The following is a 17,172-nucleotide window of genomic DNA, read 5'->3' as shown; positions in this document are numbered from 1 at the left end:
TACATGTAGTCTTACTCATTTTTTCGGACCCCATTAATACAAGCACATATCATTGCTGAAGGGTGCCTGTATAAACATGGTAGAATAAAAAAATTCCATGCACAACAGATAACTGAACAATTATATGCCGTATTTATATATTTCAGTATCCCCTTTGATTGCAAATAATCGTTGCTTCTTTCTATAATCAGTTTTCTTTAATGCTCGGACTCTTATGGGCCAGTCCTTGGCTTAGGCTTCTACTTTGTTTTAAGTGTTGGAGCTTCTTTATAGGTCAACAAGCGGCTAGTTTCCTTCTAATCGTTACCGATGGAGCCTTAAATGATCTTGTTGAATCAGTTTCTTGGGTAAGTTTGGACTGGACTACGGCTTAATTAATCATGAATATATTCCCTGTGTTAGTATAGCTGTGTATAGTCAGTTATAGTGAAGGCAATACTCGGCATTCGCACGAAAAGTGGAATTTGCCTTCCCTGGACCTGGCCGCCCAGGCCAGGGTCATGTGACCCAGTGCACCCGAACCGCTGCTAAAGCTCGAACATCATGTTCCATCGGAGAAGCTATTGCCAAATATATGTAATGTCGATACTGGCAAAGCGACTGCGACTCAGAAGAAGTTGCAATGGAACCATGAGGAATAGATAAGATTGCAGGTTGCGAGAAACAAGATACACAAGGCAATTTTCTCGCAATGTAGCGAAAAGTAGAAACCAATTCTACTTTTCTTGCAACTCGCTATGCAAAAAAACGCATTGCAAGTTGCAAAAAGGGGATGTTACAAACGTATTTTTATGCAACTCGTAACTCAACGAAAATTGTGTTGCAAGTTGCAGGTAAAATGCCTTGTGCATCGTATAACCACATCGTAAACTATTGTTGTTTCAGGCCAATCGTGCTAGAGCGTTAGGGGCATGGGTTCTAACTGTTGGTGTGGCTGCTTTTGAAAAGTATCAAGTATGTATGACCTTATATGGATGTACTAATAATAAATAATTTTTCCTAAAGTTTATTTTAAAGAGACTATGTAATAGGGGCTATACAAATGAATGTATTATTTAATATTGTACTATAAATCCATTTAAAAAAATGCATGCAAACCACGAAACCCAAAAATATGCTTATAATTCTTGGTTTGGATTTTTTTCCTGCCTCATGCTCAAAGCAAACTCTCTTGTTCTGTTATAGTTACAGCAGCTTGCCAACAAGCCTTCGTCGGATTTCGTGTTCACAGAAGTGAACTTTGATTCCCTTAAAAACCTTATAGACGTTGTAAGTATGAAGACTCCATGCACCAGACTACTAGCCCTTCAAACATATGCCCCAGACTACCCCTACAGATACTACCCCCCCTATAGATACTACCCCCATAAAGATACTACTAGCCCTATAGATACTACTACCCCTATAGATACTACTACCCCTATAGATACTACTACCCCTATAGATACTACTACCCCTATAGATACTACTACCCCTATAGATACTACTACCCCCTATAGATACTACTACCCCTATAGATACTACTACCCCTATAGATACTACTACCCCCCATAGATACTACTACCCCCTATAGATACTACTACCCCTATAGATGCTATTACCCCTATAGATACTACTACCCCTATAGATACTACTACCCCCTATAGATACTACTACCCCTATAGAAACTACTATACCTATAGATACTACCCCCCTATAGATACTACTACCCCTATAGAAACTACTATACCTATAGATACAACCCCCCCATAGATACTACTACCCCTATAGATACTACTACCCCTATAGATACTACTACCCCTATAGATACTACTACCCCCTATAGATACTACTACCCCCTATAGATACTACTACCCCTATAGATACTACTACCCCTATAGATACTACCCCCTATAGATACTACCCCCTATAGATACTACTACCCCTATAGATACTACTACCCCTATAGATACTACTATACCTATAGATGCTACCCCCCTATAGATACTACTACCCCTATAGATACTACTACCCCTATAGATACTACTACCCCTATAGATACTACTACCCCTATAGATACTACTACCCCCTATAGATACTACTACCCCTATAGATACTACTACCCCTATAGATACTACTACCCCTATAGATACTACTACCCCTATAGATACTACTACCCCCTATAGATACTACTACCCCTATAGATACTACTACCCCTATAGATACTACTACCCCCTATAGATACTACTACCCCTATAAATACTACTACCCCTATAAATACTACTACCCCTATAAATACTACCCCCCTATAGATACTACTACCCCTATAAATACTACCCCCTATAGATACTACTACCCCTATAAATACTACCCCCCTATAGATACTACTACCCCCTATAGATACTACTACCCCTATAGATACTACTACCCCTATAAATACTACTACCCCTATAGATACTACTACCCCTATAAATACTACCCCCCCTATAGATGCTACTACCCCTATAAATACTACTACCCCTATAGATACTACTACCCCTATAGATACTACTACCCCTATAGATACTACTACCCCTATAGATACTACTACCCCTATAGATACTACTACCCCCTATAGATACTACTACCCCTATAGATACTACTACCCCTATAGATACTACTACCCCTATAGATACTACTACACCTATAGATACTACTACCCCTATAGATGCTACTACCCCTATAGATACTACCCCCATATAGATACTACTACCCCCTATAGATACTACTACCCCTATAGATACTACTACTACCCCTATAGATACTACTACCCCTATAGATGCTACTTCCCCTATAGATACTACTTCCCCTATAGATACTACTACCCCTATAGATACTACTACCCCTATAGATACTACTACCCCTATAGATACTACTACCCCTATAGATACTACTACCCCTATAGATACTACTACCCCTATAGATACTACCCCCATATAGATACTACTACCCCTGTAGATACTACTACCCCTATAGATACTACTACCCCCTATAGATACTACTACCCCTATAGATGCTACTTCCCCTATAGATACTACTACACCTATAGATACTACTACCCCTATAGATACTACTACCCCCATAGATACTACTACCCCTATAGATACTACTACCCCTATAGATACTACTACCCTATAGATACTACTACCCCTATAGGTACTACTACCCCCTATAGATACTACTACCCCTATAGATACTACTACTACCCCTATAGATACTACTACCCCTATAGATGCTACTTCCCCTATAGATACTACTTCCCCTATAGATACTACTACCCCTATAGATACTACTACCCCTATAGATACTACTACCCCTATAGATACTACTACCCCTATAGATACTACTACCCCTATAGATACTACTACCCCTATAGATACTACTACCCCTATAGATACTACCCCCATATAGATACTACTACCCCTGTAGATACTACTACCCCTATAGATACTACTGCCCCCTATAGATACTACTACCCCTATAGATGCTACTTCCCCTATAGATATTACTACCCCTATAGATACTACTACCCCTATAGATACTACTACCCCCATAGATACTACTACCCCTATAGATACTACTACCCCTATAGATACTACTACCCTATAGATACTACTACCCCTATAGGTACTACTACCCCTATAGATACTACTACCCCTATAGATGCTACTTCCCCTATAGATACTACTACCCCCATAGATACTACTACCCCTATAGATACTACTACCCCTATAGATACTACTACCCCTATAGATACTACTACCCCTATAGATACTACTACCCTATAGATACTACTACCCCTATAGATACTACTACCCCTATAGATACTACTACCCCTATAGATACTACTACCCCTATAGATACTACTACCCCTATAGATACTACTACCCCTATAGATACTACTACCCCTATAGATACTACTACCCCTATAGATACTACTACCCCTATAGATACTACTACCCCTATAGATACTACTACCCCTATAGATACTACTACCCCTATAAATACTACTACCCCTATAGATACTACTACCCCTATAGATACTACTACCCCTATAGATACTACCCCCTATAGATACTACTACCCCTATAGATACTACCCCCCCTATAGATACTACTACCCCCTATAGATACTACTACCCCTATAGATGCTATTACCCCTATAGATACTACTACCCCTATAGATACTACTACCCCTATAGATACTACTTCCCCTATAGATACTTCTACCCCTATAGATACTACTACCCCTATAGATACTACTACCCCTATAGATACTACTACCCCTATAGATGCTACTACCCCTATAGATACTACTACCCCTATAGATACTACTACCCTATAGATACTACTACCCCTATAGGTACTACTACCCCTATAGATACTACTACCCCTATAGATGCTACTTCCCCTATAGATACTACTACCCCTATAGATACTACTACCCCTATAGATACTACTACCCCCATAGATACTACTACCCCTATAGATACTACTACCCCTATAGATACTACTACCCTATAGATACTACTACCCCTATAGGTACTACTACCCCTATAGATACTACTACCCCTATAGATGCTACTTCCCCTATAGATACTACTACCCCCATAGATACTACTACCCCTATAGATACTACTACCCCTATAGATACTACTACCCCTATAGATACTACTACCCCTATAGATACTACTTCCCCTATAGATACTTCTACCCCTATAGATACTACTACCCCTATAGATACTACTACCCCTATAGATACTACTACCCCTATAGATGCTACCACCCCTATAGATACTACTACCCCTATAGATGCTACTACCCCTATAGATACTACTACCCCTATAGATACTACTACCCCTATAGATACTACTACCCCTATAGATACTACTACCCCTATAAATACTACTACCCCTATAGATACTACTACCCCTATAGATACTACCCCCCTATAGATACTACTACCCCTATAGATACTACTTCCCCTATAGATACTACTACCCCTATAGATACTACTACCCCTATAGATACTACTTCCCCTATAAATACTAGTACCCCTATAGATACTACTACCCCTATAGATACTACCACCCCTATAGATACTACTACCCCTATAGATACTACTACCCCTATAGATACTACTACCCCTATAAATACTAATACCCCTATAGATACTACTACCCCTATAGATACTACCCCCCTACAGATACTACTACCCCTATAGATACTACTACCCCTATAGATACTACTACCCCTATAGATGCTACCCCCCTATAGATGCTACTACCCCTATAGATACTACTACCCCTATAGATACTACTACCCCTATAGATACTACTACCCCTATAGATGCTACTACCCCTATAGATACTACTACCCCTATAGATACTACTACCCGCTATAGATACTACTACCCCTATAGATACTACTACCCCTATAGATACTACTACCCCTATAGATACTACTACCCCTATAGATACTACCCCCCTATAGATACTACTACCCGCTATAGATACTACTACCCCTATAGATACTACCCCCCCTATAGATACTACTACCCCTATAGATACTACTACCCCTATAGATAGTATACATCTTTAGCTCTGGTAATAGGTCACTACATCCATCTAGAAACTTTTTCCAAATGCATACTACAAACGGGTCTCAAAGGGGTCAAACGCATCTCGTCACATGAGCAGGGTAGGGAGCCTCCGTCTGAATACGCGCTGAGCCATTTACATAATTTACATAATCTCGTCCTATTCATTTACATAATCTCGTCCTAGCCATTTACATAATCTCGTATATACCCTTTACGCTGCTAAATCTGTCCGCGTGTTATCCCTTAGGCCTAGTTTAAACGCTGTACTTTCCATAAGCCGTATTCAATGCAAATTAATGCAAATGAGCCAGATGCATTGTTTTGTCTTCATTTGCATTGAATACGGCTCATGGAAAGTACGACGTTTGTTCAGGGCCTTAGGGTGTAAAATTGCTGATATATCTTGGCGCCTCTTCATAGCGCAGACCTGGCGTTTTTAGACCTGTTTGTAGAATAGTCCTTTATCCCCTACCCCTCCCCCCTGGTGTACCTTGGCGCCTTTTCATAGCGCAGACCTAGCGTTTTAAAGTCCTGTTTGTAGAATAGTCCTTTATCCCGTACCCCTCCCCCCTGGTGTACCTTGGCGCCTTTTTATAGGGCAGAACGTTTTTAGACCTGTTTGTAGAAGAGAGATAATTTGATTCGCTAATAACATTTGTGAGTATAATGTGTCCAAAATAAGATTAGGATTCTGATTAAATCCGACCACACTTGTAGGAAGGCCTAAAGATTGAATGTAGCCTCGATTTCTTGCAGATTGTTGAAAAATCATGCATCGAGATCGTGTCTGCGACTCCTACAGAGGTCTGCACCGCTGGTAATTTGTTTTTTAATTTGCGCAACAGTTTAATGCAAAACGTTAATGTACTTAGCGCAAGTATTTTTGTCACTATGATAAAAAAGCATATATAAACGTGCAGTGAGCACAGCAAAAATAACATTAAGATAAATACAAAGCGTTATGGTGAACAAAGTAAAGTATTTAAAGTAAACAAAGCTCTCCTTTTTTCAGTGCCGTTCACAGTTACTCTTGAGGGACGTGGATTCAACAAAACAGATGACATTACCCACGTGATATGTAGCTTCAGCTTTAACCGCACTTACCGAGAAGGTACCTAGATGACCCACACTTGTGAAAACCTTTTATACATACGCATTTTTACTCAAATGGCTCATATTACAACACTTGCAATTAAGGTTCCTAGATGACCCACAGCAAACACGAATTATACATAAGCCTTTTCACTCGAATGGACTTTTTACATATCCCTGATGGTGTTAATTTCGTCCGAATCATCCCTCTTCCCTCCCTAAAGGTATAGGCCTGGTATATATTGGTTTGTTTTGTTTGTAGTTAAGAAGCCAATCAGTGTGACTCCCACAAGACTGGAGTGTCCTGGAGTTATGCTTAACACAACAGACAGGTGACTAACGCATGCCAGAATGCGAACAAAGTAAAACGAAGAAAATAAATAAGTTTGAATAGTCAAAAATAAGTTTATTGTTAGTGGGAGTCAAGGGCTATACTCTTTCTTTATAAGAACATTTTTTGTAACAACGCCAGGCTTGAGATTTCACAAAATGTCCAAGCTCAAATATCAGAAAATTATTGCTTTTTAGTGTGATTGGTTCTAAAAGCAGAATCTAATTATTTTCATAATAAGAACGTTAAACATATCAAGAAAATTTAGCCAAAAATTGTCGTTTTTGCCAAACGCGGTCACTTCCATATAAGGAAATTAATATATTCTTAATTTGAAAAAAACTGCATGATTATTGCCATTTCAAAGGCTGCTGCACCGCAGATGCTTCGTAAACGTTATTACGTATAATTAGAAGAGAAAAATAATGACTGTAACCATCTTTGGTCAATGGAAAAGTCTTTGAAAGGAAACTAAGAATCCTCGGCACCAGGCCCCCAAAACGACAATGTTTTCTTCATATGTATTATTGGTTTTTGATTTTGTATCCCTTCAGAATTCGATTTAGACGGGTTCTTGCATTGATTTTGCAGCATTTTTGTCATTTCAGGACAGCGGTCTTGCAGGTCTCCATGAATAACGGCCAGACGTTTGTTTCCAGCAACGTCACGCTTTCCGCGATATCGTGCGACGAGGCTACGAAAGTAAAAGTATGGTATAAACAGTTGTAATCAAATATAGAAATTGGTGCGTTATCTTATCGTTTATCAGGCGTCACTAGAAGACCAGCGTCCAGTCTGGGTTATAGGCCAACTTATTATCTTTTTTTCAGAGGTATACAGTGGGGATTGTAAATCCCTCGTATTTTTTTTAATGGAATGTTAGTTAGTTTGAATGTTAGCTAGAAGTCCCGTCTTCTATCGCTATCTGTTTACCTGTATTGCGTGGCCAATAGTTCCATCTTCAGTAAAACGTTTTACACACTTATTAACACTTATAGTTGTAAACCGCGTCAGGGGCGGATCTAGGGATGGGCAGAGCTGGCCCCGCCCCTCCCCCCTATTTTAAGATATTTGGCTTAAAAATAACAAGAAATATAAGGAAATCCAGGGAAGAACAATGATTCCGGCCCCCTTTCTTGAAACACTTGCTTCGGCCCCCCCTTTGTTTGGAACTTGTGGATCCGCCCCGTGAAGCAGTCGATACCTATAAAGTCAGGGGAATTGGTGAGACCCTCCTCGAACCGCCACTGTAGGAAAGGGGGGGGGGGGGGGGGTGAGAAATCAGTCTTCTTGTTTTTCCTTAAATTTCGAACTTCTGTCTTCGTTTCAGCGTGAGGTTGAGCGCAGTAACCCAGGCGTCGCTGTGTTCCTTGTCCTGTTCTTGCTGTTCCTGTTATTACTTGCTTTGTGGTGGTTCTGGCCACTCATTCGCAAAAAGGTAAAATGATTCTAAGAAATATTGTGCTGTTCATTTTAATTAAGCGGTTTATTGAGAATGGATGGAACTGCGGAAGTAATCACATAGATCATTGGGATAAGGTAGATCGAACTTGCGTGATAATTTATTTTGTATTTTTTTTAATACTCAATTCACTCAATTTTGAAAATATAACTTTCCCTGAATTATTCGATACTTTGAAAATAGACCTGAGCTTTTTTGGTTGTGGAATGAATTGAAATTAACCTTGATTCAAGCGGATTTAATTCACTACTGAGAATTTGCACAGGGTTTCTTAGACTACGAAACCAGGCTTGACGAAAGCTGGATCGACGGGCTTTAAGGGCTAATACGTTTGCTTACTAGTGACTCGGCTTAGTGTCGAAGTAGAAGCTCGTAGTCGATTTTAACCTGTGCTTTTTCCTATCAGCATCCACCGGTAAAGTATGTGCCAGCAGCGTCCGCACCCCCACCCCCACGGCCACCTGATCCCAAGGTAATAGGAAAATTAAGTGAACACATGTCTGAAGACAGACGGCAACCGGAAGTTTAACGTTTGACTCCATTGTAAGGTTTTTCCTACAATTTAATGAAAGACGACGTATCTGTTCAACCACGCAGTTTTACATTCAAAGTCTGCTAGCAGTGCGGTAGCGTTAAAAGCAAGAACCCTTTACTTCCGGTTGCCGTCCTTCGTTCGGAAACGTATCTGCTGAAGTTTCCTCAATAACTCGAATAACTATTAACTCGAACTTATCAACCCGGATCCTGATTGATAGAAAGTTACAGTCAAGTTGCCAAGACACCCTGATTTTACGGTCATCTATTACACAAAAAAATACAATCCCCTGCAAGATCAAAATAGGAAATGACTGAAAATTTTTCCTGTTATACGGAACCTTGCTTCTTTAGACAGAAATTCATTCCTAACGTGATCGAAATACGAAGAAAGACTGAAAAGAATCTGCCGTACGGACACCTTGCTATTACGGGCACTAAATTAGGTTCCGAGGGTGTCCGTTATGGCAAGAGATGACTGTAACTCCTTGTTTTATTCGATCTCGTCATTTTCGTTAAAATCACTTGCATCACAACGAGGTAGCCAACAAAAGTTGTAACAGATGGTTCCAAATATTAATTTGCCAATCAAAATACTGAAACTTCATAAGTGAATTTTAAAAGCAATTGTTTTTCTTTCTTCGTTTTCCCTCGATCACCAGTCAGACAAGGAGACGGGGCGAAATTTACAAACTGTACAATAAGAACCTGCGTCTAAGAACCTAGATTGTTCAAGTCTGGCTAAATTCAGTACTTTTGTATTCGATACCCTTTCTCTGATACCTTTATTTCAGAACCCGAAGAAAAAGTGGCCAACAGTGGACGCATCTCTCTATGGGGGAGGGGGAGTGGGGGGGATTGCTCCCGTACGGGTAAGCTACACCCTCTAGAACTCTCTGTTGTCTCGCTGATTCCTTTTCGGTTGTTGAAGCTTCAACCTCTTTGGCTTTTTCTATTGTCTCTCTTTAGATCTTTCTATATTGTCTGCCTGTTCCTCTTTAGATTTGTAGGCTACAACCTCTTTAGATCTTTCTATTGTCTATATCTTGCCATACAGTGTCGGATTTAGGGGGAGGCTTGGTGACAGAAAAAATAAATAAACAAAAAAACGAATCCTCCCGCAATTTGTTTTTATATTGTTCCTTCCTTGAATCCACCTCTATTTTTAAACAATATTCCGTTTTGACTTTGTAGTGCAGGAAATATAGACTTTTCGGATCGAGTTTTGTGTGTGACAATATTCCAGGTTGACTGGGGAGAGAAAGGTTCTACTGAAGCCGGCAACAAACTCGCAAAGGCCAAGGTGAAGCTATTCATTAAATCCTTTATTTTCCACGCTTCGTGTACATACCAGGATCACATTTTCTGCTGCTTACTTATTTCTCTGTGACTTCGTTGATCATTTATCAGGGAGCCAAGGAAAAGTTTCCAAAAGATGATCCTGAAAAAGGCCCAGGGGGGTCCGGAGGGGCTAAAGGGGCTAAAGGGGCGGCAGCAGCATCTCCCGGATGTATGGATATTGTTCGGGTGAGTTTAAGACCCGGATGTATGGATATTGTTCGGGTGAGTTTAAGACCCGGATGTATGGATATTGTTCGGGTGAGTTTAAGACCCGGATGTATGGGTATTGTTCGGGTGAGTTTAAGACCCGGATGTATGGATATTGTTCGGGTGAGTTTAAGACCCGGATGTATGGATATTGTTCGGGTGAGTTTAAGACCCGGACGTATGGATATTGTTCGGATGAGTTAAAGACCCGGGTGTGTGGATATAGTTCGGATGAGTTAAGGACCCGGATGTATGGATATTGTTCGGGTGAGTTAAAGACCCGGATGTATGGATATTGTTCGGATGAGTTAAAGACCTGGATGTATGGATATTAAATAGAGGGTGACCGCTTAGCCAAGTGGCCGCTAAATAGGTGACCGCTTGGCCAAGTTGCCGCTAAATAGAAGGTTACCGCTTAGTTAAGTGGCCTCTAAATAGGTGACCGCTTAGTCAAGATGCCGCTAAATAAAAGATGACGGCTTAGTCAAGTTGCCGCTAAATAGAAGATGACCGCATAGCCAAGTTGAGGCTAAATAGAAGGTGACCGCATAGCCAAGTTGCCGCTAAATAGAAGGTGACCACTTAGCCAAGTGGCCGCTAAGTAGGTGACCGGTTAGTCAAGTTGCCGCTAAATAAAAGGTGACCACTTAGCCAAGTGGCCGCTAAGTAGAAGGTGACCGCTTGGCCAAGTTGCCGCTAAGTAGAAGGTTACCGCTTAGCCAAGTGGCCGCTAAATAGAAGATCACCGTTTAGTCAAGTTGCCGCTAAATAGGTGACCGCTTAGTCAAGTTGCCGCTAAATAGAAGGTGACCGCTTAGCTAAGTGGCCGTTTATCAGAGGGTGACGCTTAGCCAAGTTGCCTCTTAATAGAAGGTGCCGCTTAGTAGATGATTGACTGCTTGATGTTATTCCAGGCAAAGCTGGCTGCCTGTGGTGCGGCGATAGCGAGGGTTGGCGCCGCCATATCGCAAGCATATCACAAGGTTGCGGGCTACCGGCCACGCCCCGGCGGGAATGTAAGTACCCACAAAATAATTATGCATATCGTCAAGTGGAACTTCTGACATGCGCAGTCAAGGAGAGAGTCCTTTAGTAGGGAGCAATCCGGTTCGCGGACAGCTAACGGAAGTAGTGGTTTTTTTTTATTTAACTATAGTTCATTGCTATCGCACGGCTAGCAGGTTTCATATGTAAGACTGCGCGGCGTAATAGATAACATAATAGAGAGCTTAAGCAAGTCAACACGAACGGCATCAAAAACGGCGCGCGCGCTCACGAATTGCTGAAAAACGGCGTTGACGTCCGTGACAGGAAATCTAGAACGGCATTTTCCCTATTTTTACGTTCTACGCGCGCGGTCACGGACGTCAACGCCGTTTTTCCAACAATTCGTCAGAGCGCGCGCCTTTTTTGATGCCGTTCGTGTTGACTTGCTTAAGCTCTCTAATTTATTGTGTAGAGTGAGGTAGAGGTGACCTTACGAAACTTCACAGAGGTAATTAAAATGATTACTTCTAACCGCTCGACGAGTTTCGTGTTTTTTTATTAAGAATTTCTCACAAAACCTCCCAAAAAACTAACTGTGATCTTGGGCTCCTTGTGGTATCAGTCTCGAGTCACGTTTTTGAGTACGGTTAAGTCCAATATAAGAGTAATTGATTTTAAATTTATCTTTTGGTTTGGTTTCAAGCTTTTATTTGTGCGTGTGTGTTCGAAATTAATGCTTTTTGAATGAAGGACCTTTTTTTAAATTAATTCAATGCTGCCAATTTCTTTTTACCATGAAAGACAAAAGCACTCGATCATATTATTTAATAGCATATAATTTACTCTGCATCTTGCCCTTGTGAAGCAGCTTATAATAACTTTTAAACCCCGTCATCTGAATTACTTCCACGACATTACGCTTTCCAGGGCCAATTTTCTCATTCTCATCGGTGTCGGCCAACGGTCCACGCAAGAGTTCACTGCGCTCTTCATAATCATATTGTTATTCAACTTGTCAAATTCCATAGGGAAATTCGCCACGATGAACACCTTGGAATCAGGTCGAATAAGATCGATAATGTCTGGCGTAATGTTACGACAGTGATGCATGCGTAGATAGCTCAGCGATTCAGTGCTCGCTATCAACAGAGCAAGCGCGCTATTGCTGATGCTGTTACTGTAACTAACGTCCATGATTTCTAGACATGCGTATTTTCTCACGGCCATCTCCTCAAGGACATGGTCTGTCAAGGCGTGCCCGTAACCACAGCAACAGATCCTTAGATACCGTAACCGCGACAGCTTAGGGAGAATTGCGCAGAGACCGACTTCGGTTAAGTGCCGACACCAGGATAGATCAACGTCAGAGATTATTGAATTCTCCCAAGGTACTGACATAAGGGCGTCGTCGTCTATTGATGTACCGTCAAGGACAAGTGATGTAAGGAGAGTACAGGAGTTGATCAGCAATGGAAGGGATTTGCCTATTATGGAGTTACATCGCCGCAGGCAGAGGGATTCAAGGCGTAGTCCAAACGCTGCAAGGTGACCGACCATGTCATCGCTCAGTTTGGTGCAGTAGCTGAATTCTAAGATCTTTGTAGCAGAGAATCCTGAAAACATCTTTTCTAGATTTTCTGATTTGTCCTGAGAACTTTTAATGATTTCGTCATTTAGTCCAAGACACCGTACGCCTTGTAAAGTTAATGCGATTATTTTGAACGCGCTTTTGTCTCCAGTAGTATGCCGTATATCCAAGTAGTCTAAGTTCCTAGGAAAAGAATTCACCGCGTCCTCAAATTGCTCAACAAATGTCGACGACTCTAGACTTAAAACCCGAAGTTTCTTGCATTCTTTGGCTAGTAATCGGAACACTCTCGGCGACAAGGTGAGCCCGCTAAGGTTGAGCTTGTAAAGCAGCGGACTCATACGTGATTGTATGATCTTAGTGAGTCGAAGTTCGTCGATCTTATCTTGATATCTTCGGAGGTCGACTCGGGTCCATAAGGAGCAGTCGTAAGCAATTCGGCGCCAGGTCGTGCATGTTCGGGCGACCCGACCGAGCTGGGCCTAAAAAGAGAATATGTACTTAGTAGTTAGCATTCTTAAACCGGATTTTATGAAATCTAAATTTTATGGCGCTTTTGAAGTTGGTATCTAAACTAACGGTACGAGTTGACTGTTTTTAGCTCGTCAGTATATAGATACGGACTGCTTACATGGTGGTGTTACATGGGATAACATGCAACAAAAACTTTTTGCGATACGTTGTATCCATTCTGACATGTTTCCAAACAAATGTTACACGGAAAACTTTCCAGATATTCATCCTTCTGTGTTGCATGTTTTTGAAACGGGCTCAAAAACACGCAACATGTTGCCGAATGAAATGATGCGCGGCACGTTTTGTATGTTGCGCGATATGTTTCACGGTCAAAAACTACCTTCGATACAATGTATCGCGAAAAGTTTGTTGCATGTTATCCCGTATAACACCACCTTAACGAAGTTTACCATCATGAGTTGATGTGTTAAGCCCGGTGTATACGGTTAGAAAAATTTCAAGCGTCCACTTCGCTCACCGCCTCGCGAGGCCAAAAACACAGAGTTCAAGTGAAAGTGAATTTCGCCTTAGCTGCTCTTGATGCGTTATTTCGTTCGATCGGCGTCTGCACACTGTGAGTTTTTGTAATTATTAATTGTTATATAATTTCTGTAAATATTTATTGTAAATATTAACCTGGTGCTTACCTCGTCGAGGTAGAAAAACACCCTAAGAAGACAAGACTCTGGTAGCTCCGCAATGTGTGTCCGGGATGGCCCACCTGTGTCCGGGTCACGGGTCCCCGGTATCCAAAGTTGGGTCATCACCGGGATGGCTGCTATTTGTAGATGTCGCTGAACCCTCTGCACATGCGTCATCTTCCCCAGCAGTGTGGCTCCACATATTACTTCGGGAGAGATGACCTTAGCTATAACTTCACGTATTGGCGGACCGTCTTCGCTTAATGACGAATCTTCTTCGGGAATTGACGAATCTTCTTCGGGAATTGACGAATTTTCTTCGCGTATTAGCGAATCTTCGCGTATCGTTGAAACATCTTTGTGTATTGACGAAACTTCTTCCTTTATTGACGAATCTTCTTCGGGAATTGACGAATTTTCTTCGCGTATTAGCGAATCTTCGCGTAATGACGAAACTTGTTCGCCTATTGACGAAACTTCCTCTCGTATCGATGAATGTTCGCGAATCGACGAAACTTTTTCGCGTATTGACGATTCTTCGCTTATCGGTGAAACTTCGTCGCGTAATGGCGGCTCTTCTTCGCGTATCAGCGGCTTTTCGCGTACTGATGGCTCAGACATACTTATAGGATGTATCTTAAAACATTTTTGCATTCTTGTGTTGCTTTTTCTTCCATACTTTACATCATAGTTGAGGCCAGCACGCGCTGTTAATCGAACATTCTGGCGCGCGACCACGATGAAACCGTGCGACAAATTTTGTAGCCGACGACAGAACTTTTTCAGCTACATTATTTTTCACGTGCAACAATGTTTTTTTTTTTTCGGGGTGGATCAACTTATACTTATGCTGCCACGCGACATTTTCTAGTTTCGCAAGATCTTAATTGTTCTGCCTTGTTGTTTTACATTGTAGGAGACATATCGCACGCTTTATGTAATGTATGACATACTCCTATTAACCACATGTTTACGGCGATGGCTGGAGTAGGAAAAATTTAGTAGACGTCCTCACAATTAATTTAGAAAGCTTAGAGAGCGTCGCACTGACAAAAAAACTTTAACCTTCAGCGCATGTAGCTTATTTTCATTATAAGATGAAGAAAAAAAAAGGTCGGATGGACCGTGCACTTGACATCGGAGAATCTATTAAAATACTTAAACAGTCGTGTTTTTTAACCAGAGTTATCCAAACATCCACAAAAAAAACTGGCAGTCGAATCTGCCAAGCTAGAAAACCGCTTTTATCGGGAAGTCTACTTTTTGCAGTGCAACGCACTCTACCGTGACCACCTTGAGAGCCACCTAAACGCCTTGTTAGACTTACAAGAACTTCCCTGGCCAACCAGTTTGGCAAACAAATGTGGTTCCTATCGTTACGTACCCCTCCCCCTCCAGTGAGTAATCGATTTACATTCGTTTCAGGTCCTTTATTCATCACCACCAGTGAATGCGTGACGGAACAACAGCGTGACAGAAAGATGGTCACGCACGATATTACGTTGGCAACGCCATGAAGACAAGAATATGGAATAAAGGACATAGAAGATAGCAGTACCTTACCACATGAGTAGGGTGTTGTGTGACAGCATGATGTCGTGACGCGGCCCCGCGTGGTCATGTCGCTGCTCCCCATGGTAACGTGCGAAATTTTCCATTTTAGCAAAATATAAAATGAATTGGTAAAACGCCATAAGGCTTTTAGTTAAGATGCGTGTTTGCTTACAATAATAAATTTTTTAGTAAGTTATTCGTCTCTCGATACATAGCTGTGTTTTCATTCACTTGCATATTAGGAAAAGTAGATTATATTTTGAATTGTAGTTTGATATCAAGGGCTAGCAAAGAGCAAATGTTCGAATGTATCGATCTGTTTTATTTTTGTAGAAAATACACCCGTTTCGTGAAATAAACCGAATAATCTTACAACCACTAGCAGTCCCTGCTTGTGTAGGCTCGATTTCTTGCTCATTTCTGTGAGCCCGCGGTATGTGCTGAGGTCTAGCGGTGGCTGGAAGCAGAGCCTACTGCCTGGGCAGGTTAGGGAAACCTTTGTACAATACGAAAGGCTCGCTTTATGTTCATTTCCTTCCTGAGAATGCAAATAAAATAGTCTTTGGAAAGCAAAATATTCTCTTCTTTGCGTCCACCTTTTCATAATCCCCATAATAGGTGACTTGCACTTAGAAAGCACGTGACTTTTTGGGTGTCAAACTCATTCGCAACGACTTTTAGCGGCAAAATAACAGCAAAGGAAAGCAACTTATTCTTAGCAACTTATTCAGTGCTAATGAATAAGTTTCTAAGAAAGGACTTCTTTTCATTGAAATGTCTTAATGTTTTCGTCGCTCTCTGGCGTGGCGGGTGCAGCAATTCATGTGTTTGTTTCTTAGTGCAGTTAGCATATACTTGTTAAAAAGGTTATTTGTTCTAAAATGTTAACGGTTCCACCCTTCTTCCCTCCCCCTTAAAAATGGGCACACACTTTGGTAACGTGAACACTTGGTAACGTGAACCCTGGGTAACGTGAACACTTTGATAAAGTGAACACTTGGTAAAGTGAACACTTGGTATCGTGAACACTTGGTAAAGTGAACACTTGGTATCGTGAACACTAGGTAGCGTGAACACTTTGGTAACGCGAACACTTGGTAACGTGAACACTTTGTAATGTGAACATTTTGTAATGTGAACACTCATAAAGTGAACAATTGGTAATGTGAACACTTGATAACGTGAACAATTTGTAATGTGAACACTCGGTAACGTGAACACTTGCTAACGTGAACACTTGTAAACTAGAACCCTTGTTAACTGGAACACACTTGTAGCGTGAACACTTGGTAACTCGAGC

The 17,172-nt window shown here is 41.3% G+C and overlaps 3 protein-coding genes across 5 annotated transcripts in view; 1 reads left to right on the top strand and 2 right to left on the bottom strand.

The window, feature by feature from the left end:
• The window catches only part of LOC116601211 (anthrax toxin receptor 2), a 27,897-nt gene extending 11,450 nt beyond the window's left edge, over window positions 1–16,447 (top strand). For both annotated transcript variants that reach the window (XM_048734152.1, XM_048734153.1), the window contains 14 exons: window positions 274–347; window positions 886–954; window positions 1,186–1,269; window positions 6,376–6,436; window positions 6,632–6,730; window positions 6,974–7,043; window positions 7,651–7,750; window positions 8,373–8,480; window positions 8,911–8,976; window positions 9,833–9,910; window positions 10,285–10,341; window positions 10,449–10,565; window positions 11,501–11,602; window positions 15,744–16,447. In XM_048734152.1, coding sequence (XP_048590109.1) covers window positions 274–347; window positions 886–954; window positions 1,186–1,269; window positions 6,376–6,436; window positions 6,632–6,730; window positions 6,974–7,043; window positions 7,651–7,750; window positions 8,373–8,480; window positions 8,911–8,976; window positions 9,833–9,910; window positions 10,285–10,341; window positions 10,449–10,565; window positions 11,501–11,602; window positions 15,744–15,776 — 1,118 coding nt within the window. In that variant the 3' untranslated portion in view covers window positions 15,777–16,447. The remainder of the gene's footprint in view (window positions 1–273; window positions 348–885; window positions 955–1,185; window positions 1,270–6,375; window positions 6,437–6,631; window positions 6,731–6,973; window positions 7,044–7,650; window positions 7,751–8,372; window positions 8,481–8,910; window positions 8,977–9,832; window positions 9,911–10,284; window positions 10,342–10,448; window positions 10,566–11,500; window positions 11,603–15,743) is intronic.
• Window positions 12,111–14,972, bottom strand: LOC5498911 (F-box/LRR-repeat protein 2). The gene is made up of 2 exons (XM_048734151.1): window positions 14,325–14,972; window positions 12,111–13,643 (listed from the first exon to the last, which is right to left on the bottom strand). Exons 1-2 carry the CDS (start codon window positions 14,970–14,972, stop codon window positions 12,474–12,476), a joined length of 1,818 nt encoding a protein of 605 aa, XP_048590108.1. The 3' UTR covers window positions 12,111–12,473.
• The window catches only part of LOC5517542 (stress-activated protein kinase JNK), an 18,734-nt gene continuing 16,706 nt past the window's right edge, over window positions 15,145–17,172 (bottom strand). For both annotated transcript variants that reach the window (XM_048734158.1, XM_048734159.1), the window contains exon 13: window positions 15,145–16,410. In XM_048734158.1, the coding sequence (XP_048590115.1) occupies window positions 16,400–16,410 (11 nt within the window). In that variant the 3' untranslated portion in view covers window positions 15,145–16,399. The remainder of the gene's footprint in view (window positions 16,411–17,172) is intronic.

The sequence above is a fragment of the Nematostella vectensis genome, chromosome 11 (assembly GCF_932526225.1).
Source record: "Nematostella vectensis chromosome 11, jaNemVect1.1, whole genome shotgun sequence".
Classification (NCBI taxonomy): Eukaryota; Metazoa; Cnidaria; class Anthozoa; order Actiniaria; family Edwardsiidae; genus Nematostella; species Nematostella vectensis.
This window is presented reverse-complemented; position numbering and strand designations above follow the sequence as displayed.

What these genes read in the sequence shown, in the direction of transcription:
- LOC5498911 (XM_048734151.1), bottom strand. Translation starts at nt 14,972, where the DNA reads ATGCAAAAATGTTTTAAGATACATCCTATAAGTATGTCTGAGCCATCA. An exon ending in TGTTTTTCTACCTCGACGAG is followed by an intron (nt 13,644 to 14,324) that starts GTAAGCACCAGG and finishes TTCTCTTTTTAG; the next exon opens with GCCCAGCTCGGTCGGGTCGC.